At 38.2% G+C, this 26899-nt stretch overlaps 1 protein-coding gene across 12 annotated transcripts in view; it reads left to right on the top strand.

The window, feature by feature from the left end:
- Positions 1-1817: 1817 nt before the first annotated feature.
- Positions 1818-26899, top strand: part of NFIB (nuclear factor I B) — a 220782-nt gene continuing 195700 nt past the window's right edge. For 5 of the 12 annotated variants that reach the window (XM_037901984.2, XM_037901982.2, XM_037901979.2 and 2 more), the window contains exons 1-2: positions 7119-9962; positions 15968-16499. In XM_037901984.2, coding sequence (XP_037757912.1) covers positions 9933-9962; positions 15968-16499 — 562 coding nt within the window. In that variant the 5' untranslated portion in view covers positions 7119-9932. Of the gene's footprint in view, positions 2356-7071; positions 9963-15432; positions 15588-15967; positions 16500-26899 lie in introns of those variants that run through there. The other 7 variants (XM_043546701.1, XM_043546699.1, XM_037901980.2 and 4 more) reach the window with 5 other exon arrangements.

The following is a 26899-nucleotide window of genomic DNA, read 5'->3' as shown; positions in this document are numbered from 1 at the left end:
AGTATTATTATCAAACAAACAAACAAACAAAAACAAATTGACTTCCTGAGAGGAACTTCCTCATTGTCCTTGCTCCCAGGAATGGTCTCAAAGCAATAATGAGGATTCTTTAGGGTGTACACTCTACAAACAATTTTTAGCACTACAAAAATGTATTTTAGATTTTTACCTCTTCCCACATTTTGGTTCAAGGGAATTTTCTATGGTCCCAATTCTACAAGGAGCTCAATGCATGTGCAACTCTGAGCCTATGTGGAGCTCCAACTGACTTCAGGTTTGGGACTAACAACAATTCCACTGCAGTTATTTTGGTCTTTTTGATAATGGTAGTTTGGTCATTTGGCACTTTATAATAGGTATTTGAAGCCCTGAGTAGTCTGCAAAGGCTTTTTATGAAAATGCATGTGAAGACATTTATTCTTCTTCAAGTGCTGTACATAAATATTTAAGTTTTTTTGGTAATATCTGAAGAAATTACAACACATTGAATATTAACTTCCCAAAATTCAACTTTTAATTCCCAACCTTTTTAGAATATTATACACTCCAAAAAGTTTAAAATTGGTACAGACCAATAGTTTTTATACCCATGTTCATTAATAAGCTGCAATTTATTTGATTTGATGACATTTAATAAAAACATCAATTTTAAATTGAAAATCTACATGTGCCAGCTTTCATCTTAGACCAATTTTTTTATTGTCATTGAAACTCCTGAAAAATATAAATTTGTACATAAAACTTTTCATTCACTGTCACATTTTTGGCAGCAACAGAGGCCACTCATGCCACTATTGAACTCAGTGGTATCAGGATTAGACCCACAGAGAAGCACATTAAAGAGGGTGACAGAAATTTTTAAAAGCCAGGGCCTCAACCTATAGTTAGGCACCTCAATCAAGAAGCCTGATTTTGAAAAGTTTCCAGCACCTTGCAGTTCCCATTTAACCCTGTTTTCAGTGTTTGCACCAGGAGCTTCTTATCATGTATTTCCTTGAACATCCAAAATTTCCATTCGCTTCAAGTTCAGTGGGAATTTTGGGGCCTCACAAAAGGTAGGCATTGGGAGCAGGTGGCTTCACCTTAATGACAACTGCGTGAATCCTGCTGATTTCTTTTTCTTTCTTTCTTTCTCTTTCAGAAATACATTTTTTTAAAAAAAATTAAGACAATCTTCCAGTATACGTCTTAGGAATAGCATATTTTCCAATTGGTACTACTCTAGCTGTATCTATGCACTGATATGTGTATGTATGTATGTGTAATTGTGTGTGTGTGTGTGTATATATATATATATATAAAATCAGAGGTATGTATTTACCGTGATTAGTAAGATTTTAAACCTCTTTCAACAATGAATGGAGATTACGACCAATTTCTGTTAAAGAACAAAATCCGTGCGTGCAGCTGTAACAAGACATTTGAAACAATGCAGGCAGCCTTGCGTTTATACAGCAAAAGGATCTAGTCAATTGAAGTACAGATTTCAGGTCCCTGACCTGTCTGGGGCTGCCGGTGCCGCCTCCGGCTCCTCTCTCTCTCTCTCTCTCTCTCTCTGTCTCTCATTGGGTGTTGCGGTATGAATATGCAAATACGCCCCCTCAGTAGTTTTTTCCCTTGGTTTCTCATGCAGCCGCCAGGCGGAAACGAAGAGCCGCGCTTCCCAAGGGCTCCGGCGGCCAGATAGGGAGTCGGGGAATGGGTGGTTTAGTGGGTGGTGGTTAAAGGGAGCCACCGCCGCTGGCCCGGCCAATCGGAAAGAGGTGGAAGGAGGCCAAGTACGCACTAGCTCCGCGCTAGGATCGCCAGCTCATTCTGCAGTCGCAGAGGGGGGAGAGAGAGGGAGAGAAAGAGAAGGGAAGGAAAAGAAAAAAAGAGAGGCAGCACCACACATACATAGAGACCGGCCCAGCTCCACACACACACACACACACACACACACACACAGGTCTCAGCCTCTCCTGGATCGCGTTCAAGTCAGCCACCAAAACCTACTCTCCAGCCTTGCAACTCAAAGAGGAAGGAAGATTGGAAAGCGAGAGGAGGAGGAGAAGGAGGAGGGGGCTGCCCACTGCCTATAGACTTTAACTTTACCGCCTTTTCCCCTCCTCTGGCCAAGAATTTTCTTCCTGTTTGGTGTCTCCATTAAAAAAAAAAAACTGAGCAAACAATAATATTTTTTTCTTTTTTTAAAAAAGAAGGCCACTTCTGGAAATCCAAACCAAAACAAACAAACAAACCACACCGAGCTCTTGAGAAAAGAATAAATTTGTTACCTGAGACATGTGAAGCCAACGGCCCTGTGTGTGTTACAGATTTCAGGATCCCATTTATTTAATGCAATACAGTGCAATGGTATGTGGCATTGAAAATTATGCTTTCCTCCCTCCCCCCCCCTTTTTCATTTGCTTGGCTGTTCCCTCTTTTCCCCCCTCCAGGCTGCGATTGTGGTTTCCAGAGTGGATGTTATATCCCCTTCCTAAAAGCTGATATCACTTCTGTTTTACAGGATGAGATATAAGTGGTGGATTGTTTGTTTATATTTTGCTTTTTTGGCAGCTTTTGTATATGGGTCACACTTTTATGCCAGGAATCAGTTGATGGGAGTTTGCGTCCAAAAGTGCTGAACTTGGCACATTTCCTGCTTCAACTTTTCCCCCTCCCCCTCTGTTCTGGCAGGCAGCTATCAGTTAAACGCTGGAATGGATTAATGAAAATGCTACTTTATTTGTATCTCGAGACAGTTTTTGTTTCCCCTGTCTTGTTGCTGTAGTTTTTCTTCTTCTTTTTTTGTTCACCCTTTTGATTCTTTTCCTTCTAACCGTCTGGATATATTTTGTAATGAATACACTTTTCACCCTGAATGTGTACTTTTGAGGAAAAGTGGCATTGATTCTCTGCTGTACTAAATAGTTAATTTATCTCGGGTGCTGCATGCTGCAGTATGAAGTGTTCATTTGGTATCTCTGAATTTGTTTTTTAAAGTTACTTTTGTGGCTTTCCTGTGGTTTCTCTCTCCCTTTTTTTTCACCCTACTATTTTGCTGTGGGAGCCTTGCATGTTGTACTTTTAATTCATTCCTTTCTTCTGGGTGTGTGTGTGTGTGTGTGTCTGTCTGTCTGTCTGCTTTCCCCTCTTGTCCTCTCCTCGCCTGTGTGTCTGGGCCACATTTTAATGCACAATATCCCATCCATTAAGTTGTGGTTGAATGCGGAGTGTGTGAAGACTTGGCAGCTCTCAGGTTGAAGGGGGCGGGGAAGCCAGTTTCGACTTTGACACAAGATGCCGATGTGGCGTGATCTGAATTATTATTAGGGCTGCGAAAATGGCCATCTTCTCCTGCTGCTGGAAAGGGCTGCCATTGAACTTGAGACAGGACAGACAAGATCTCCAAGTTTTTTTTTTTTTTTTTTTTTTTTTAGTACAGTAGCTGGCAGGGAAAAGGCGCCAAAATACACAAGACTTAACTCTAACTTTCTTTGAAGTGATCTTGAGCCGCAACCCATGTAACTTAACATTGAATCATAGGGAAAAAAGTTAACTTTTGAACTCTAATTTGTATAGACATTTACATCAATCTCTTTAAAAAAAAAACCATAATAAATCTAGAAAGTCATATAAACTGTCAGAAAAGATACAGCTGCAATTATTATTTTTTTTTTTTGGTGTGTCCAGGAAGTTTAAGATTAGCTAATGTGAGTTTTGAGAGCATTTGCTATATTAGCGAGAATGGGTTTTCATTCCTTTGTAAGGCTGCAAACGTGACCTTTACGCAGTCAGGCTAAAAACTGCAGCGTTGTGTAACACAAAACGTTGTGGTTTACAGCTTTTACATTTGAGGTTTGATGTTTTCATTTTTCTGGTCTGGTAGACAGAAAAAGCTCGGGTATTAGAGTCATCATCAAACCATATGTGGACAGAGGTCAAGCACACACACCCAGTGAGCTAGATAGGGGTGTGTGTGTGTGTTTGATCATTCCGAAAAAAATACCCCATAGTAATACTATGATTAAAATATATTAATGTAGTTATAGGTGTGATGATATAGTGAGTTACATGTTTTACTGTTCACATTTTAAAAAACCTATACTGAAAAATTAAACTGCATATAAAAATGAATTGAGACTTCGTGAACAGATAAAAATATTGAGTTTCACTGTTTATTTTCCCAGTTACATTTATTTTCTATCGTAATCGGACAGATGTAATATACTCAGGAAAACTGAACAAAGCTATAATTATATGACATTATAAGCATCTGGAGCGTTGCTATATAGTTGTATATGATATCACAAGGAACCCTGAATCGCTTTGCAATTCACAATTACTGGTCATATTATATATAATATATATTACAGTATAACATTGTGATGTATATAATATATAATTTAGTCAATCTATGCTAATGTGTGTACACATGTAAATATTTGTGTATATAACGGGTGAAAGCTTAAGTTTCTTACTGCTGATGAAGTTGAAAAGTTGAGGTTACAACATGGATATAGCTGCGTATAGCTTGTCTTTGTGTCACAAGAGCCTGGTGAAACAGAAATTTAAGAGGAGGCGATTCTTGCATACTGAATTATTTGAAATAGCTGCAAAATGTCTGAACTGAATGGTTTTTATTTTTAAACGTGCTGTTAGAATATTCAGACAGAAATGGATAATTCTCTGCATGTTTGTCGATAATTAGGAAATTTACACCCTTGCATACTAAAATAAACAGGTATATACAGTCCAACGTTAACAATATCTTTCTCTTGATTTTGAGGCATAAAACGATGTTATGATTAACAACCAAAATACTAGAACAAAGGACACCAACTGGATCCTACCTTAGCAAGAATATAGACTTGATGACATAACAGGCCTCTCCATTTCTCAGTTTTACGATCCTCTGGAAATATAACTACAAACGCTCTGTAGAATGTGTAGACATTGTGTGTTCAAAGAGAGCGAGTGAGAGCATTTGGTTCCATAGGAGTCCAATAGAACTCAAATCTGAATCGTCCGTGGAACACTGCTGTGGAGGGCAGCGAAAGTTTGTTTGGCCTTTAGTTTCAAAAAGTGTTTCTAGCTTTTCATATAGTCGAGGTGGCTAGCCTCGTATTGTATTTGAAATCAGTGCTGCTCGGTGAGTTTCCAACTGTAAATGTGCATGAAATGTAGACAGAATGAGACACTGTTCCTGTGTAACAGCGTGCGTTGGTATTTCGGCACTAACGTTATTAACAGTGATTTTCTCAGCTTAGTTTTGTCCCTAGGGAACACAAATAGCTCCCAGTGAAATAAGTACAGGATGCCAGATACGGGGTATTGGGGGATGCTGGGAAGAGGAAAGACCAGACTGGTATTAATTTTCCGAGAGAGAATTTAAAATACTGATTAGATACTTGCGTTGTAATAAACAGACGCATTTTACTCTTTATCTCCTATAGGAGCTTTCTCTTTAGTTGTGGATGTTTGTTTTATGACGTTTCACATATATAAAATGCATACCCTCGTCACTCCCCCAAGCTGCCACTGGCAGAATATAGCGTTCCCATTCCGCTGACAGCATAGCAGCTTCTCCAAGCCCTAGCGCAGAGCAAACCAGTTCTCAGTGTCACTCAATGGCTAGGTCAGGTGGCGAATTTGTGCGAGTGTGTGTGTGTTAATATTACAGACACGTGTGGATTTTTAAACACTATATGAAGGTCTGTTTATCTCCAGTATATACAGAAGCCAATATTGCAATGCTAGGAAACAGAGTGTTATGAGAAATTGTCAGAAAGACAGGATACTAAATAATACAGAACTTGCAACAATAGTAGCTTATTTTTAGGTGCTTTGGGGTGTTTGCTCTACCTTCATAAGGAATTTCGCTGCATGCCAAGGCCCAGTCGTAGTTATGGTTTACTTTAACTAACTACCACGTCCTTAAAAAGGCAGGCACATGAGACATCAGCATTCATAGACATCTATACGTAGGCAAATAACTTTTAAAACGTCTTTAAAGGTTTGTTTTTGATAATTTAGGGCCTTTCCCCCCCAAAAGACAAAATCACCATCGTAAGCCCATTTAACTTTTCTCATTTGAAACGGGCACTAGCTTTGTTTTCCTGTAGTGCAAATTGCCAAACTCTGCTTCGAACCAGGGGCTGTTCTACCATAGAGAATCTCTCTCCTGGGTTAATTTGCTGAAGGGGTAATCCTAAAGAGGGAGAAAAAGAAAGAAAAGAACGGGGGGGGGGGGGAAAAAGCAGTCTTGCAACCATCTTTAGAATGTATATTTCGTCTTGTAGGCGTGTGTGCTCGCGGAGGCTGTAGGGGAATTTCTGTACTAAAACTTTCTCTACTTCCGAGACGCTATTAAGCATGTTGTTTTTATAGTTTGCTTATTAAAGCAGGGGGCATTTATTGAGATGAATCACCATACCGTTTCCACTCCGTCCCTACGGATGTCTTCCCAGAATGAGTTTGGTTAATCCTGGCTAACAAATCTATTCCTGGAAAGGCCTGGAGTTAGTCTGGTATTTTGTTAAATAAGTAGCGCTGGTTCGCTGGTGCGTCAGCGTTAGTGAGTGAAGGGCCGGGCGCTCTGTGTGCAGGGCGCCTGAGGACAGAGGGAGACAGACACAGGCGGCCACACGGGGCCCCCGAGCAGTCAGCCTCATCTCTCTCTCTCTCTCTCTCTCTCTTCCCCCTCCCTGGCTAGTCGTCTTTGTCTCACTTAGTGGAAGTGAAAACCAGTTATTAACAACAGCGAATGTATACGTGGATGTATAATCCCCAGTCCTTGTTCCTGTTCCAGTGTGTGGTATACGTTAATGTGTCTGAGTGGGGAGATCAACCGCACCCATCTCACTCTGGAGTTTCTTCTGGCTTGTAGAAACCCCAAGGCTCACTGGCTCTCCTTACCTTGTTCCCCTTCTTTGTGCCGCTGTTCGATCTGAGAAGCTTGTCACACTTTGTTGCTTTTAGTGTAAATGTCTTTGGAGAAAACAGGGTCCCTTTCCCAGGACTTAGGAACGAGCCTTGTGATATTTCTGCCCGGGGGAGGGCCTAGTTATAAAATCTGTGCAACTCACAGAGGCAGCATTTCTAGTGGGTTTCCTCTTTTTTTTTTTTTTTAGGAGGGTAAGGGGTGAGTTGGGGAGGGCAGGGAGAAGGATATTAGAGCTTTAAAGCAGACCCGCAGTAATGGCTGGTTGTGTAGGAGTCCAAGCGCTTAAAGAGGTGTTCAAGGACATTAGTGCATTTGTGCCAAGGGGAATGTCTTTTATGGTAAATTAACTCCAGTTAAATTGAATATTTATTCAAAGGGAAACTCCAGTATTTAAAGCTGGCGTTATCAGCTTTTTGCAGTGTCTGGAACAAGATGATAGGATTTGGTGTAGTCTGTGCAAGATACGAAATGAAATGTGTTCACTATGGTTAACCCCGAGTTTGCCTCATCACTTCTGGCATAAGTGCGCGCTCTAAACTTGCTTGTCACTTTTAAATACGGCCCTTACAAGGAAGAAGACGTGACTTGTTCAAACACTGATGCTTTGAGCACACCCTGAAAGTTCAGCTAGCCACCAGAATGCATGTAGATAGGTTTCTTTGAAGGGTTAATGTGTTGGGCTCTCGCTGTTTCCTTTGACATTACCTGTCTTGTACGAGCCCCCCCTCCCTTTCCCCCTTCCTTTGGCTTGTAAATTTATGGGAATTGCAGCTGGTAGACTTGGCAAGCTCTCCTCATTAAGAGCCCTCTTTGAAAATGGGCTGTGTTTGAGCATTTCCCTAATGAGGACAGGACGGGGTTAAAAAGTGACCATTTCATGGTTGACTTGAACCTGCCTACTTTTCTTGATGTGCCGTTGTGAATAACTGACGTGAATAACTCCCCACTTTGGGAAAGGAAAAGTCACTGGTCCCTTCAGGACAATTTAGACTAGAGAGGCTCTCAATGCCGAAACACAGAGAAGGTTTAAACTCCAGGCTGCTTGCAGGAGCTGGCACTGATCAGGCGCTTCGTCAGCTTCTCGTTCCCCTTTGTGTCACCACCGGCAGCAGCAGCGCGCATGGGGTGGGTGCCCCCCCCGCGATCTGCAGTGCATCACACCGCCCTCCCTACAGGAGGAGAACTAAGTTTCATTCACTACATTCCTGGAGCAAGAAACTCGTCCTCGGGCTTCAGCTTCCTAGTAAAGCTGGTTTGGAAGATTGAAACCAGACTTTGCTACCGCGGGCCCCATCCTCCAGATTGTTTGATGCCCTTCGAGTTGCTGCTTGCACCCCACTGGGCACGCCAGGGGAGAAAGCCGGGCGGGGGGAAGCTGGCCTGACCTCCCCCCATCGCATTGCCTGTAAGGAAAGCAGCCTGCCCCGCAGACTATCCCGGTCCCCGAGGGCGTGTGCTGCTCAGGCTGCGACGGCAAGGCGGAGGGATGGGGGCCACGTGTAAGGGGCTCCCTGGCAGGGAGGCAAAAAGCAGCCCAGAGCAGGAGGCCCCATTGCACGGTGAGCGAACGCCTCGCAGCCCCTCGGGTTTTAGGTGCACAGGGCAGTAACGCTGAGAAACACAACCAGAGAGAGAGAGACAGGGCTGCAGGCTGCACATGCTGGGCGTGCAAAGAAAAAGAAACCCCCGGCTTCCACCGCCGCTCTTGGTTGGGCTGAATGAGTGGCGATGTGGCGAAGTTTCACGCTTTTCGCTTCCCGCCCAGGCCCCCGCCTCTCCTCGCGCAGCGGCTCCTCCTGGGCTGGTAGGGCAGAGGCCAGAGTAGAGAGCCAGGCTGCAGCAGCCCCAGCCCCTTGCTATCTCCCTGTGGGGGAATTTTCCACTGGGCACTTCCCAGGACAAGCAGAGAGAAGTGGGTTTATAACTGCCAATGCTCTGGAATAGCTGCTGCAATAATCGCTGTTCCAACTCCCCCCCTCCCGTCCCCCCACTCTCCCCAAAACCTTCTTTCACCAGAAGGGAGGGGAAAATTAGGCATGTTTGTAAAATGTGCTGGATTCTTCTACAGTGGTAGATGATTGATGAAGAGAAAGGCGGGGGGGGGGGTGAAGATCTGGTGGAAAAAAGGAATGTGCTTGCAGGAGGAGGAGTGTACGCGATGATTGTGTAATTAAATAATTAAAAACAATCCTCAAGTCTCATTTGGGGAAGCGAACTGGAAGGGGGTCCCCAGGGTGTAACCGATGGATTTTCCAACTTCCAAGTTTTGCAGCAAGCGAGAGAGGGAGCAAATGGGGAGGGAGAGAGGGAGAGATTTATCGTTTTGAATTTTCGAGAGATCATTTTTATTATAGTGGGCGTTTGGAAAGCAGCCTCTTAACATTGCCCACATTAGAGAGAGAGAGAGGGAGGGAGTGGATAGGCAGAGAGAGGCACAGGCTGCTGCGAGAGAAGCCCGGAGATTGCGCGCTGCGAAGCATTTCCCAGCCTTGGGGGACTCACACTCTCACTCTCTCTCTCACATACGCACATGGTCTCTTCCTTGCAAAGTTTCGCCTGCGATTACTCCGGGACTTTCCTGCTCCGCTCCGGGCTGTAACCTTGAACTTTGGTAGCGTGGTGACAGTACAACCACCGCCGCCGCCACCAACATCTTAAAAAAGCAAACAGCAAAACCCTCCCGTCCACCTCCCCCACCCCTGAAAAAACCCTTCATCCGAAAACCAGCAGCAGAAGCAGCAAAAGCGCCGCCGACAACAAGAGGGTTAAAAGTGTAGATTGGATTTCACCCCGGGAAATCTAGCACACGGAGTGAACTTGAATCTTTGGCTATTTAAGGAGGACTGGGGTTTGCTGTGAAGTTGTGGTGATCCAGGGCAGAATCCCGTCCTGACTGATTTCATCTTCCTTGAGTTCTCAGATGTCTAAAATGAATAGATGAAATTATTCCCTTTTGAGGCTTTTCTTAGGGGCTCTCCGGGAAGTGTGTTCTCAAAGCGAAGTCATGATGTATTCTCCCATCTGTCTCACTCAGGTACAGATGCGTTTTGATTTTATATTTTATATTTTTTATTATATATAAAACCACATATAATATGGTTCTCAGTGAGTCATGCTAATAGTAGTAACGGCTTAAAGCATAACTATAGCTGCTTGTCAGGGTCCAAACTCCTGTTGCAAAAGAGAACAGTAGAGAACAAACTGGACAAGGCCATTCGGAGGATTCGTTGAAAGTGCCATCCCTAGAAAAATACTGCTAAATTGTTGCATAAAAAGCCAAAGGTAAAAAACAATATAAATTAATATAATTAAAAAGCGGGTTTGAAAAGTACTGATTAGACTAGAGAACATTGACCTGCTGTCTTTTCTGCTCTCCTGTTTACTCACTCACTGTCTAATGAAAGGGTTTAAGAGGAAAAGTGTTATTTTTAATTGAACATTGACTGATGTAAAAGTAATACTGTTCAACGCTGAATTAATAATCTATAGTCTGCCAAAAGTATGAGGTTGATTAGAGTGAGAATGACCAAACTACAGGATATTTTCTTATTTGACTGTCTAGGGACATAACATTTTTCTTGTTTAATTTTGGTGTTTTATAATTTTATAAATCAGCATGCAACTTCAAAAGCAAAAATGATCTTTTATATAAATTGCACTTATAGTTATTGTCATGCTTTGGTGGTAACTGACTTTTTGGGTCTTATAAGAAAAACAAGCAATAATTGTCTATGCTGCATGCAAGATTATATGTTTTGAGAAATTGTGGACAAACTGTGCAATATTGTTTCAAGTAGGGGAGATATAGAGAGTAGATTTTGGAAAACCCAGGGTTTTATGAAGATATTTAAAACGTGGTGAAGGAAACAGAATACGGATCTACAGTTCTTTTGAAACTATTACTTTCTACTGTTTAAAATAACACATCAGCAGTTACCACAGAGTATATTTATTATCACTTTAACAAGAAATACATATATTGGTGCTAAAGCATATTCCAAAGAGTAAACTACCTCTAATGCTATGGGATAGTTTTCAGCAGTTTTTGTAAAAGTCTGCCTTAGGAGGATGTGATGTAAACTGAATAACTGATAGCTGCTTGCGTCCACATTGGTGCAACAAATAACTAAATAAAAGTGAGAAAGTAAATCTAGTGTTATATTATTGTAAATCTAATATTTAGTGCAGTTATATTTGTACAGAGGACACATAATTATGATTTCAGTTATTTGACAATTGAAAACATTGTGATTTAAAAGGACTGAAGCATTCAGAAATTGTGAATGAAGATGAAAACAAAGATAAGGCTTATTCATTGATTGGATACAGTCCTGTAGCTTTTTGGCTGACACATTTTTTATTGTTTATATTTTGTTTGGCATCTATGTGTGATTGACTTAGATATGGATATTTTCAGCAAGTAAACGTCAACTAAACTGGAAAAGAATATTAAGTTTTTTTTTGTAGTTTAAAAATAAATAATTATATCATTACATATAGATTGCATTAAGTACTGAAGATATGCATATATGTTTACAGGTACGTACCTAGGAATTACTTCTGGTGTAATCCATGTTTAGTAGATTCCCCCACCCCTCCTTCATCAGCTGTCCTCTCTTAAAAAAAAAAATATTGACAAGCTAATGAGTCTTCTGTACATGAGTGTATCTCTAAGACTAATACTAATGAAATAAAATAGTTTTTACATTATATTAAAGTAATAGGGCAAATTCTCACTCCCACCTGTAATATAGTGAGCGGATAAGGTCTTTTGCTATTTCCAGGTCTTATGACATTTTTTTCATATGTTTGGTTTACATCTTTTTTTTTTGGAATCTATATTAAAATGCTACTATTTATGTGTTTATAAAACTTAATTTATGCAAGCATAAATAAAAGAGCATTATCTTGCTCTGATGTATTAAGAACTTGGTTATAAAATATAGCCCTTTCCAATCATGCTGTATCATATGACTATTTAAATAGGCAAATTCAGTAATATACATGGGGAGTACAACTGTAGCAGTTCTGATTTTCTTTATTTGTAAAAGTTTCTATCCTCCGTTTGAAATGATTGAAATGTATTTACTAATTCCCCTCCTCTTGCCTCTAATTTGAAGGTGAGGTTTACATGCTTTGTCTTCGCTTATTTTTTTTTTAAAGTAGAATATCACTGAATCTGATATGAAGTTGTGATTAACAGTTTGAAAAAACCTGTATAAAATTATTTTAATTTCTACTGTACTCACTATTTGTATGATCGTCTGGACATATTTTGACTCTAGTGCTGTGTGCTCATCATAAAATATTCTGTTAAAACTTGTAAGCACAGATCAAAATAGAATACCTGATTGGATACAGCACTTTACAAAAGTTGTAGTTCAGTTTGTGAGGATATGGTGTTGTAGCCTCTTTTTAGAGTAGATCTGAAATCTAAAAGTAGGTTTGTTAAGCCAGTATTTGGCAATTGGGAACGCTTCCCATCATCAGTTCAAAGGAGACGAAATACCTGTAAGTTAGTATACAGACATCAGATACAATGTATTTCCCGCAATCTCTCTTCTCGTGTTGGAATGAATATAAACTCCAATTTCTCTCTCTTGCCCGAGACATGATAGGATGCAGTTACCGCATGCCTTTAAATGCTCAGGCTCTTGTGATATATTTAACACGGTTTATTTTTATATTGCTAGAAAATATTGTTTAGTTATAGGGAAAAATAATAAAAATCCATGCAGTGAAATTGTGAATGCTAAATTTTCTATGTGTAATTGCTAGACTTTTGCCTCATTTACTGTATCATAGTTCTCTAATTTGAATTTAGAGGGATTGATATGAAATTTAAGAAGAGGTAAGGTGAGGGGAAAGGAGAAGGGAAATTCATTTCTCTTGTAAACTACTCTGAAAAAAGCTTGGCCTATCTGTCAGCATTATTTTGTGATTACAGTGTAGGTCTTTGTTCATTTATTTGCAAACTATATACATATTTCAGAATAACCTCCATGTTAGTTTAAATTGTTGGTGCATGTTGGTTCACCTGAACCATTTGTTACGACACTTGAAAATCTTACCTTCATAAATCACTTTAGTGCAAGAGCAGTTATGATTCACATGGGTAAGTGCCACATAAAAATCATTTTTTCAATATTGTCTCTACCAATGTTAGGGAAAAAAATCAAATTTAGTAGATGGCTTTTTAGGAGGTTTAGCGGGGAATGTGTATGATTAATAGCAAATCTCCATTTAGGATAATTTTTATGGGGCACTTCTTGTCAAGTAATGTTTCATTTGAAAGGAATCCAGATGCACAATGAATCTCTCAAAGATATTTGATAATACTGCTTTACAGTAGGACATAACTTGCTGCTTTTCTACTTTGTATTTTTCTTGAACATATATTTTATAATTACAGTATTTGATGATATTGCAAAACAAAACCCTGGTCATAATACAAAAAATAAAGTTTCTCTTTTTATAGAGAAAAATTAAACTATTAGAGTGTCAGAACTGAAATTTATGTACCGTATATAAAATGACTTATGGTTTTGGATACTATTGGATATTATTGTTAATATTCAATATAGTACCTAAAAGTAAAGTCAAACCTAAAAAGTTCATGATGTCCTTAATAACCCCCCCCCCCAACTGCTCGATATACAATATTTTATGTATTTTAAACTATAAGCACTGCAGCCTACTTTAAATGTAGAGGAAATTATAGTATTTGGGACAAAAGGATTCCCCCCACTGTAGCCCCCTCCCCACAGAAGTTACAGGTTTCAAAATTGGTAATAAAATTAATTAGAAATGTTTAAACCTTTTTTGCTACATATGTTAAAATCAAAATGTTATTAAATGACTTTCTTTAAGATAACTTTCTGAGGAGAAAAAATAAACTTTCTGTAGTAGTTCTAATGAGAGGAAAAAGCATGGCATCAGAAAGTGTATGGTGATAGGGAAGTCTTATCGTGGGCTGTGGTTGCTCAATGCAGTACTGCCTTCCCACACAAAGAACAGATTGTGGTTTAACTCTTTGCCTGGCCTAGTTTTGTGTGCCAGTATAGTATCAGAAATGTTCAATTCTCTGCTGGAAACTACTGAACAGTTTAATCACTTCCTTCATGTTTCACACTGTAATAAAACCATTTGCATTCTCTACTGTTCAATTTTGGTTCAGATTTTTTTTCTTGTGAAGGTAATGTTTGGCCATATGTGCAACTGTGGTCACAACTTTTTTGGGGGGGGGGAAGGGGGAAAATAGGGGTGCAAAAGCAAATCTTAACATTTTAACATTCAGAATACTCTGAAATTGCTTTTAAATTTGAAGTTTTTAATACTAAAATCTCAGTCTGAAGTCTAATATGTTGCCAAGAAAATATTGTGAACTCTATAATTATGAAGCCATTAGTTATTCTTCTGTCATTTTTACCTAATGGAGTTAATCATCCCACTGATTAAATATGTCATTCCATTTCTATCAGTGTAACTAAAATATTAGTTTATATACTCTATTCTTGTGTATAATCACATAAAGAAAGCTAAGTTGTGGTATGATTGTATTACATTATTCAGTGTGATGCATAGCCACTGCATAGTGCCTAAAAACAGAAACACCTACAAAATAAAAAATAGAGAGGCACCCCCATAATCTTTCCCTTCAAAACCTAAACATAGTAATGTTTGGTAGAGGGCTTTGGCTATGTTAAGTTAGTGGAATAATTACATTCATATTTCTTAACAGAGGTAGACAGTACTTTGGGGGAAAGTCCTATTTGGGCATGAACAAGTATGGAGGATGCTACTTAAGAGAGGCAAAATGAATGAATGAATGAATTGCTGTGTGACATACTTGTGCATTACATTTAGGCTTTACTCCTTTAATGCATTACACACTGCACGAGGTAGAAGATATGAACCTGCAGGTAAAGCCACATGCCAGGAAAGGATATTTTAAAAATGTGAATAAATTGCATGGATTTCACAAAAGTAGTGTTTGACCAGTGGTGTACTCCTAATGTCACCCTGCCACAGCATGCAGAAACACAAAGAATGCAAAGTTTGTGCCAAGTTGCCATTTTTCATTGTACATCTCAGATTGATTTTTAAGGGGTTTAGAATAATTGCCACACTCATGTGATCAGTTAACAAATTAACTAACTCCGTGGGGCTTCAAATCCGATAGTAGAGCTTCTGGACGAACATTAATGTAATTTTGTTCTCAACTTCATAAACTTCTATTTTACTAAGTGTGTGGGGGGGGGGGGGGGAGAGAGGGAAGGAATGGGAGGGAGGCATGCAGAGCTCTAAGTACAGAAGCTTCTGTTCAGGATTTTTACATGCTGTGTCTTTTGCCCACCTTCCCTTACCGTATACTGGTTTCTCTAGTTACCACCACTGGAATGGAGCTGTTTGTGTTGGAATGTTGGACGATTGATAAGAAAATGGATCAAGTTTAATGGCGCATGCTCTTTGTGCCACCAGCAGCCTCTTGCTGAGAGCATGCTCCAAAAGCGGGAACTGTGTGGCATTACACTGAGCATGTATATGCTTTGTGTTTCTGTGCCACAGAGAAGAGAAATGAACTGTGGCATTCGCTCCTGCATTCTGAACATTTCTGCTCAGATTTTTTAAAACCGTATTGTGTCCTCTTTGTAAAATGGTACTGCTTGGCATTAGCCGATCAGTCAAATTTTTAAATGTTAGAAACAAAACATCTTGATAGCATCTCTTTTAAATGGTGTAGTCTGTATAGCATTGTGAATTGAAGGGCATACAAAATAAAGCCTTCACGTGTTTCTTTCAGAGGATGAAATGTGGGGAAAATGTGATGCTCAGGATACTTCTGTCTCTTGTCTGCCAGTTGTAGTAATTACATAAAGGGGTGTTGTGCAGAAATTGTTGTAAATGTTAAGTCTATATTTTCTTCATCTTGGTTTTCACTTCAAAATGTTCAGAAACTTATCTCTCTATTGCCTTTATTATGAGAACAAACTGACTTTGAGTTTTCTTCTTTCTCCCCCACACCTTTTTTTTCAACAGGATGAATTTCACCCGTTCATTGAGGCACTTCTACCACATGTCCGTGCAATCGCCTATACTTGGTTCAACCTTCAGGCTCGAAAACGCAAGTACTTTAAAAAACATGAGAAGCGAATGTCAAAGGATGAGGAAAGAGCAGTCAAGGATGAGCTACTTAGTGAAAAGCCTGAAATTAAACAGAAGTGGGCATCCAGGCTCCTCGCCAAACTGCGCAAAGATATCCGCCAAGAGTACCGGGAGGATTTTGTGCTCACTGTTACTGGGAAGAAGCACCCATGCTGTGTATTGTCCAATCCTGACCAGAAGGGTAAGATTAGGAGAATCGATTGCCTGCGACAGGCTGACAAAGTCTGGCGTCTGGATCTAGTCATGGTGATCCTGTTCAAAGGCATCCCCTTGGAAAGTACGGATGGAGAGCGACTCATGAAATCCCCACATTGCACAAATCCAGCACTTTGCGTCCAGCCACATCACATAACAGTATCAGTCAAGGAGCTTGATTTGTTTTTGGCATACTACGTGCAGGAGCAAGGTAGGAAGCAGACTGTTGTGTTTCTATGTTAGTATGTCAAACACTGATTCCAAGCAGCTTTTTTTCTTTTAAGGGAAGACTTCCAATGACACATTTTTCTGTGGCGTATATACAAAACTTAGGTATGCACACATTTGTAAGTCAGCATGTATACGTATACACAGATACACGTTCACTCCAACGAACATATGTGCTTGACACATGCATATGACATACATGCTGGTTTTTCTTGCAAAAGGAACAAGGAATATTTGAGTTCCTTTGAAGTTCATTTTTGTCAAAAAATGGCAATATGTTGGATATTTTTTGCAGTTAGTACTCCAGAAAATATTAATATTTTATAGGTCTGTTTTCAACATCATTAATGACATATGCTATGTATGTGTACTTGTATACATACATATGTGTGTACTTGCACAGAAACATACGTACAAAATATAAATATTTACATTTTCTTTTAATTACTTGTATTCAATGACTTGTGCTTATATTGAACAATCTGATTGCTCCGAAGAGCAACTTTAAACTTTCTCAACTGTTATAAAAATCAAACATGAAAAAGGATTTAGCAAAGAAACACTGACACAGCCCCAGAAAATATTGTTGTTATATAGTCAGAATTATAGCATGCAATGTTTGCATTTTATTCATATTTTAATAACTACTCTTTGATTGTATGAACCACTTCAAATTACCGATATGAATTTTACTTTTCAAAGGTGCTTCATTCAGATTTGCTCAAATTTTTCCATCAAAATAATATTTTCATAGTATACTGATACACATAATTTTACTTAAGAATTGTTTAAATATGGAAAATACTAGGTACACTTTTTAAAAAAAAAAAAAAAAAAAAAAAAAAAGAGGCAGTTCAACTTAGAGATATAGGACTAAAAGGAAACCAGCTGTTCAAAATGCTCTACAGATGATTCAGAAAAAGTATTTTGCTTGTTAAACTTTAGGTATATAATTCATTGATTAAAAGTATTCATTTGCAGGTCATCTGAATCATAGATGGATCCAAGTAGATACATGTTTTCATATTTCTGAAACCCATGAAATGCACACTCTTTCTTATAGGTCTTTTTTTTAATTCTCTTGTAATTGTACCGTCCTCTAGAAGTCTTTATATTACTGATATCCACATTAATAAAGCATTTCTTTTTTAGCTGTAAATCCAAACTGCGTAAAGTTTGAACTGCCACAGATGGTGGGCCATTTCATAACTTGGCCTGGTGGTGGGCAGAAATGGCCTGCAGAAAGGCAGATGGCAGACAGTTATCTGATGTGCTGTATATAACTAGGGGATTTAACTGAGAAATTAACTAAATGGCTTTTATTAGTAACAAAAAAAACAAAAAAGTAAAATGGCACCTACCTTCATTTGGCTATAGATTTTACATACTATTTATTGTATTAATTCTGTAGAAGAACACATACAACAATAAGTTTTTAATGAACCTCTGTTCTAGAATTCATATTTAATTCCCCAAATTGTGTGTTATGATCATATAATTTAAGTAAAGCAAATTAAATACAGTGAGTTTTGCTGGATTATTCATAATGAAAAAATATAATTTGGTAGTTGGTTCTGCTTGTTTTTTATTAGCTTATTTTTTTTTCTCAGCAGTACACAGTGTATATACAACATTTGGTTGTTTTGCAGTGATTTGATGTGGCTGCAAAACCTGGCAAAGCTGATCCAGGAAAACAAAAAGAAAAGTGTATACTGTCTGTGGTAGTTTCAAACAAAACATCTTAATGATATGTTATAACTCTCTAAATTTCTTTAATGCAAAAAGTTCAGGAAATGACATTATGGAAATACATATAGTAAGACATAGCCTTAATACTAACACATTTTACCTGTCTGTAAAATATATCTTTCTGAAAGTCAAGACTACAAGAGGAAACAAAATGGTTCAAGCAACTCTGGAACCAAGGAAACGTAGGGTCGGTATAATCTCTTAAACTTTGTCAATTTTTAAGTTGGTAGCGAGCTTTAACTTGAAATGGGGAAGCAGGATTTGGGGGACACGTGTTACTGGATTATTGGTTTGAATGAATTGATAAAATAAGTTATTTTAAGTGTCAAAATAGACGTGAATAAAATAACCGTACGCTAACGTTATGACACCATTCATATTTCCAAAGATACAAGGAGTTACTAAGAAAATATACTGGAAGATAAAATTGATTAAATTATTTGTATCAAGTCACCATTGGTAGACCCTTTGTTTATTGTAAATTGTGCATCTAATTTGTATCTCACTGCGTTGCAGTAAATCTCTTGTTAACATGTGGTGGCTCTCTACTTTTGAGGAAGTCCTGTTAAGTTAACTTTGTATTTTTTTTCTTCTGTCAAGCTTTTAATCTTTCTCTTCTTTATCGAGAGCAGTTCAGTTATGGCAAATTGCAGTGTAATTGATTAAGGATGTTATGTTTTGTAAAAGATATAGCAGTTTCATTGACTGCATGCTTATCTTCCACATGACTTTTTATTTCTTTTTTGGTATATGAAAACCTACTTAATTATGTCATATACATTAAGTATAGAAATAAAAACAATTCCTGAAAGAAATATGAAAAAAGAATAAGTAGGTGAAACAAAATAGAGGGTTTTTTGTTTTTTTTTAAATGACTAGGAGAAAACAGGAGGAAGAATAGTTAGAGTGCCAATGATGGTTGCCAGTGGCACCAGGATTGGCATCAGACCTTCTTTGTTTAGCCTAGGATGCCTGTGATTTGTTGGTTGGCATCCGCATTGCAGTGTGGAGTAATGTTACAATATATTGACAATTTCCAGATCTAGAAATGTCAATATCCTTTTGGTTCTTTATAAAAGGGGTTTCTACTTCTTGTATTCCATGTTTCTTTTGAAGGAAGAAATAAAGACCCAGCCGATCAAGCGTTGTCGCTGACCAACTTTACCTGGTTCTCCTTTTTGCTCCTCTCTCAACATTCAGCTATTTTCTCCCCCTGCCTCTTATTAGCACCCTCTTCTCTTGCAGAATGTAAAAAAAAATTAGAAGGGGTTTGACACGGGTTTCAGTATTGCTGCTTTTAGTGGTTTCGGGGAAAAAAACTAAAGTTTACATTATGCTGTATACCAAGGTGATTGGAATGCTTAGCATAAAAATAATTCTTTTTAAAAACTTATTTCTCTGGTGTTCTGCCTGTGTTATATAACTGTCTATTTTTTCTGATTTAAAAAAAAAAATTAGCAAATGCCATGATTACCATTTCTGTTGACAAAACTAGATTTTTTTTGTTATCCGATAGACAGCGTGTATCATTTGGTATGAACTACATCTCAGTCCATAAAATCATTTGGTGGTATTTGATTCAATCAGTGCAGCGCTTATGCTGTGTTTCGTTGCTACAAGAACCGCCATTTTGTTTGTCAAGTGCCAGGAGGAGGAGGGGGAAGGCAGACAATGTGCTTGATGCCAATAATGGTTGCCAGTGGCACCGAGGTTGGCATCAGACCCTCTTTGTCTAGTTGCTGAATGCCTTTGATTCGTTGGTTGGCATCCGCATTGCAGTGGGCACATTGGAAAGTTTTTGACAATCACTGAATGAAAGCTGCTGTACTTGTTTGCTGCAATAGAACCTCAGATAATATAAAATCCTTTCCTCTTATAGATGTTTTACTTAATCCTACAACAGCTGATTTTAAAATTTGCATTGCTGTTTTTCTAAACCATAAAATATCTACAGTGATGTTTCTCATCTGCAGAATTCTTAATCCCCATGTTGTCTTTGTTAATTTTTTTCAACATAAATAAAATACAACCCTTAATATTAGGTATTTCATCGCATACTGAATGAAGCACAGTGCACCTTGAGAAATGTTTTGGAAGTCTAAGAGACTTAAATAATAGTAGATGCATTAAGCGTTTTGAAGTGTTTTTTATGTGCCTGTTCCTATCACAGTGTGTTTCTCACACCAGTTATATTACCTTATGCTTACACTCTTCTCTTTCTCATGGTCTAAGAGTGATATAATTGGAGAGCTTTAACCCCAGGTACTAATCTAAATCAGGAGTTCAGGGAAAGCGCTTTAAAAATAATTTCTAAGTATAAGTGCAGTAAAAAGATACAGTTCCGCTTAGTCTGATATAGTTCAGACACTCCTAAATTTCTAAGTTCTTAAAACATCAAGATGTTAGAATTCCAGCTGCACAGTTCTGTTACCAGGAAATCAACAAAAAGGCTAAATGATTTCTGTTGAAGTTTCCTAGATAGTTAGCATTAATACTGCTTTCTGGTTAACCACCATTATCTCTTTAATTAATAAGAAGGATTAGCAGTTCTACCCAAAGGGCTGCACAGAAGGAAGTCTGGCCTACGTGAGTCCCTGAATCGCCAGACTGTGTCCTGTCTGTTTGGGGGAAAGGAGGAGGCGGGGGGAACAGAAAGGGGGAAGGGAGGGTGTAGACTGAGCTTTCTCAAGAGTGGGTAGGGGAGAGCTGTGATGTGTGGAAAAATGCATCTATTGCACCACTAGGAAGTTTACAGATCTCAAGAGATAGCAACTGTTGTGTGCTGGCACTTTGTACAAACCACATGACTTCAACAGTCTGCAGTTTAAACTAACTCAGGCTTACTGATTTTTGGACTGTACTTTGGACTGTTATTAAGTACATTTTCAGATAATCTGAACAGGAACACAGAAGTCCATGTGTCTCAACTGCATTGATTTGAAACAGTATTTAGTCTTTTTAACATTGACAATTACGGTTACTTTTTTTTAATGGTCACATCACTCCTTTAATGTGAAATATCATAGTAATCCATATGAATTGTTTTCCTATGAAAAGTGTAACTTCATTTAATAAGAAATTTTAATAATTTTAAAAAATGGCACTTCTGAGGTATAAGAGTTAACTAGTGAAATACTAGTTCAATCTTTTTATTAGGTTTTGTTTTTTAGGTAACTGACATTGAACTAAGTATACTTTGTTAATATTTTTTATTAATATTACTAAAACTTTAGATCATAGTTAAGAATATCAAAGTGGGAATTTTTAAGTATTTAAAAAGTGCATGAAATTATTTAGGATGATTAGTTCAGTTTAGGAATAAAGTTTGAAGATATTTTATTCAGTTGAAAACTATATGCAACAATATATTGCTGCATAATGCTGGTGATATGCAGGTGCACAAAGTGCTACATCATCCTCATACACTTAGGACCAGAGTTTGCACTTCTTGTGCACTTTGATACCTATGTGTTCAATGAATGCAAAAATGGGCCCATAAGGAATTCACTGAATTACTACTTGTCCTAACTCTCATTACCTCGCAGGATTGGCCCATTAGTGAAAATTTAATATGGGAACATAAAGTTAAGTATTATAACCATTTTGTAGAAGGGTACACCAAGGCACAGTGGTTAAGTGACTTACTAAGTTCATACAGTAAATCAGTGTTGAACTGGGAACAGCATCAAATAGTTCCAACTAACATCTTCCTAACCGCTAGATTATATGGGTTAGTCCTTGTCGTGGCATGGAACTTCAGTCATGACATATAGCTTCACAAGGCAGTTCCAGGTTTAACTATCAGAGCCCAGGTGCCAATATGGAAGCTTGGCATCTAGGTACTGATATGGCAGACTGAACCCTTGTGTTAGTAGCAATCACACTTTTGGAACAGAGAGCCAATGTGGATCAGAAGAACAAGTTTCATATTTTATCAATTCTGATTTTAAAATTGTGGTTTATCTTTAGCTAGCAGATCATTATATTATATTAAACATCAGTTTGCTTTGATCAATCCCAGTTTAACTGGAATTATGAAGAAAATATAATATTTAAACTGAAAAAATGCTACATGCTTCTTTTGGCATGAGAATACATACGGTACCTCATCTGTGCTGAAAAGAACAGGCATGACGTGCATTCATTGTTAAAAGATGGTTAATTAGATGTGAACATGGATGTGGTAATGTTTTCTAAATGGTTCTTGCAAATATTTTGTGCATGAAGATATAGGGAATTAAAATATTTGATAAGACTGCATGCTATTCCTGTTTTTTCTGGTCTGTGTGTGTCTACTGACATTTTGGAAGGCAGAACTAAAATCCAAAATGGATGGTAATTTTTTTTTTGTTAGTTTCCCATCAAAGTGGCACTCTTGGTGGTGGTATAGGGTTGGCCAGAGAGAAGGAGGAACTTTTAAATATTTAATGATAATGTTCCTGGCATGTATGAAAGAGATGTATTTCAAGAAGGCTTCTGTTCCTCATGGCCTCAGTAGTGAAGTCATCTCCACAGGATTAAGCAACATAGTTCCTATTTAAGTCAAGGGGAGTTTTGTGGTTAAATCCTGTGGCACTGTTTGAAAGTTTAGGGCATAATCTTTAACTTCTGATATCACATTAATTTCCATGGCAACAGGCCATGAAGTCAACACTGGATTATTGCCTCATGATAGCGTCAAACAAAAAAAATACTCAGAATTGTGAAAAAAAAAAAATGCTTCTTTTTAAAACATAAATAACTTTATTAATTTGTAAGGGAAATGGTTAAAATAAGAGACAAAGGCAATTTTTAAAAAAATTCTCATTTTCCTATATGTTGAAAATGTCTGTAGTTACAGTGAAGGTTTAGTTAAAACTGAATTAAACACTAATACTATTACACTTTATATTTTGAAGTATATTACAACAGAAGTGTTGTCAATTGACACACTTTAAAGGTGCATGCATTGTTTGCGCTAAAGGAGGGTAACTGAGCAACCCACCTGGTTTTTTCAGGCTAAGATGTCCAACTTTTTTTTCCCCTCAGCCCCTCCCTGTGGTGGAGGAGTAACTTGGGAAATCTCAAGGACTAGTGGTTACGCTATCGGAAGCTCTGGTTATTACAGCAGCATACCACAATGCCAAGCATAACAATTCAAGAGGCTTTCTAAAGACTTATACTCCCTTCTCAGTGGCAAGGTGGTATGTTGCTTTACAGTAATCATTTGGGTTGATGAACTTAAAATACCCTGTCAAGTTCTACTGCTAATTTAATGGAATAGGTTTAATAAACTTACATGTGGGGATGGAGAAGAAATCCCTTAACTCTGGAGATACTTTTCGGATGCTAAGTGAATGTGAAAAAGGAAAAAAAGCCTGTCTGATTAGCCAGGGTTTGTTAGATAGTAACAAGATGCCACTCTTCGTGGTTTTACTCTTTTTTTTTTATACCATTAGAACTTATAGAAACAGTTGCTAATAAACGTAAATAGAGGCAAAGCAATCCTAGATTTAAATTGGAGGTTTAGCTGCTCAAAGGTTAGTAAATGAGAAAAAAGACCTATACTATTATCTTGGTCAAAGGGAAAAGCGAGTTGATTTGTGTGCGTGTATATTATATTGTTTGTGAGCAGTGAGCACTGAATAGGGTTGAGTTGCGGTTTTGCAGTATCATCTCTCTTCCTCTCCCCACCTTTTTATTAATAACTTCTTCAAACAAATGAATTTTGGACTGAAACTTTCCAAGCTTGAATTCAGCACAAAGGTGATTTTTTTACTTTTCTTTAAAAGTTTTTGAGCTGAATTGTTTTGGCCATTTTTTGAGTTGTGTGTGTTGGGGGGAAAAAAAGATTCAAATGAAGTTTTGCTTTAGTGTAAATTAGAAATGGTTAGAGTTAGAAACGTCAAACTTGACTTGATTTTTTGTTGTTGTCCTAATTGAGGTAGGAATAACCTCAACTGAGGTAGGAGTTCCTAAATAATAAATTTAGGAACTCCTAAATTTGTTCATTAGTTTTAGTGTTAGATACATTTTTAAATCAGCACTTTTTTTACATGAGCATTAGGACATTTTTTCTTTACTTCTTGTGTGTTCCATTTCCTCCTCCCCCCCCCCCCCCCATCACTTAAAATATCAGGTACACACTGAATCACTTTAACTTTAGGCCACCCATAACTACGGAGGACCTTAGGTAGCATTCCCATAAGAATGTAGCTAAAGGCAGCTCACCCATTAAAGCTTCCTTTAGTCCTGAGTTGCCTTAAGCATTTTTATTGTAAAGGTGCCTTTAAAACTAAAGCATAAGGGCACCTTTGTAGCTCTCCGTGTCCTTCACTATGTAAGGATACCTTTACCGAAGGTAGCTGTACAACTCTAAGGGCCTTTTAATTATTTTCACCCTTAAAAACAATGAACAGGGAAATTAAATACAAAAACTAACTGTAATGCAGTACTACTGTTGAAAAATCAAGCACACAAGTTAGGAAATTCAAAAAGTTAAGGTTTCTAATATACTATTAACTCAAGCATACTGTACATATGTAGCATTTTCCATATTATTTGCTCCTCTGTAAGAGTGTAGAATTTTTTAATTTTAATTTCTGGATATCCTAATTGTGCACATGACTCTTCAACCGTAATGCAGTATTAACATTAGTTGTTGTACTCTTCAGTCTCACTTGGGATGAATTTAAATAAATGAGAGAGAAGTATCAGCTTTTTATGCTGAACACAGTATGTGTGATTTATTTTTTAGTCAGACATTTCTCAGTATGCTCCCAAAACTGCTTCTGTAATAAAATCTACTTATTGGAACATTAACTATTCGGATTTATTTTTTTCTCTAAAATAGAACCAAATAAAATATGCATATTATCTAACATAGAAGTTTCAAATTCTGTAATTTAAAAGTTTTATAAATATTCAGAGACAAAATATATTTGAAATTAAAAAGAAATCTTGATTTTTTGCAAACCACATTGGTCAAAAATAATGATTTTCAGCTTGATTTCTGGTCAAATTAGTTCATAGCAAGTTGTACAGAAACTTGTATTCAAATCTAGAAGTGCATCATATGTAGCTAAGCAACAGTATTTATAGTAGAGTCAGTTCTCCGCTTCATGTATGTGTATAACTCTCAACTAATGCCAGTGAGAAGGTTGCAAAGGTATTGAAGGGACAATTATGGTCCGGTGTCTCTGATTTAAAACTGTGAAAATGTTTTCTAGTCAGGACAACGTGTATTTTATTATTCTGACATCTGCAGTTTCTGGATGGATTACCTTAAATTTGTTATGCCATGTTAAAAGCCTTGTTTTATTACGCCAGTCTCAGCTCCTGGCCTTAGTGTCAGGAACCCTGCTACGTGATGCAACATGTCTTGTTAGGTTTAATTGACAAAGCTGATTTGTTAAAACAAGTCATTTGTGCTGTAACTTATGCCCAGGCCAAGTTGCTACCTGAATCTCTTGACCTTGACTTGTCTGGGTCATGAAGTGGCTACGAACCGCTTGACCTTTCCATTGTTTAACAGTGCCACTGTTTCCTCTGATTCTTTTGTGGTAATAGCTGACAAGAAGGCTTCAGCCCTGACTTTACACCCCAGTGGATTTCAAGGCATCCCTCTGGAGTTGCTGTGTCTTCTGTTTGATATGGTCTGGCTGTAATAGTCATCTTTTGTCTGCTGACAGTGATGGGGACAAATTGGCAGCCCTCCTTGGTGGAAGAGGTGGCAGAGGGATTACTAGTTAGAGGGACACGACATTCTGTTTTGCTGTGTAAAAGAATTCCATTTCTTTTAGTGAGTGTAGAATGATTATCTCTTTCAAGAGAAATTGCCGCAATTCTGTATCAGTCAGATGCTCTTAGTTCAGTTTTTGAACTTTATATCCACCTTAATGTGTCTATCAAAAACACCCTTTGAATGTAATATGCTGGAAAGGGGGCTTGGCCTTGATAGTACTTTAGGATGAAAATGTCAAACATGGACTTGCATTGTAGTGTGCAGTATTGTTGCAGCTGTGTTGGTCCTAGGGTATTAGAGAGGCAAGGTGAGTGAGGTAATACTTTTTATTGGACCAACTTCTGTTGGTGAGAGAACTCTGTGCAAGCTCAAAAACGTGTCTCCCACCAACAGAAATTGTTTCAATAAAAGAAATTGCCTCACCCACCTTGTCTCTCAAACGTGGATTTGTTACTTCATAGGGTGCTGGAATTTGGGGTGCCTCCGCTCCCCCTGCCTTGAAGTGGTTTCCATCATATCCAGGGTTTACAATTTGGTTCAATGGCTCTCAGCACCCCCATTATACATTGTTCCAGCATCCCTTGGCTGAGATAGGGTGGGTTTTTTTGTTTGTTTGCTTGTCATTTTGCTTTCGCCAGTGTGGATCAGAAACCCAGTGGGGCGGGCAGGAAAGTTAGGTTAAAATGTTACAACTAAGTAACAAAAAAAATGTGACAGTGTCCAGCATAGGTATTTATTATAGAAGGGTTATGGTTACTGAATAAAATGGAGTGGAATGGGATTTAGGAGAAAGCATCCCTTAAGGAAGCTGGGGCAGGGGGTATGGGGCTCCTTACACCTGGTTCATTGGGAAGCTAACCCCCCTCCTTTTATAGTTCCCTTAACACTCAAACTAGGGTAGGGCAGCAGGA

The sequence above is a fragment of the Chelonia mydas genome, chromosome 5 (assembly GCF_015237465.2).
Source record: "Chelonia mydas isolate rCheMyd1 chromosome 5, rCheMyd1.pri.v2, whole genome shotgun sequence".
NCBI lineage: Eukaryota > Metazoa > Chordata > Testudines > Cheloniidae > Chelonia > Chelonia mydas.
This window is presented reverse-complemented; position numbering and strand designations above follow the sequence as displayed.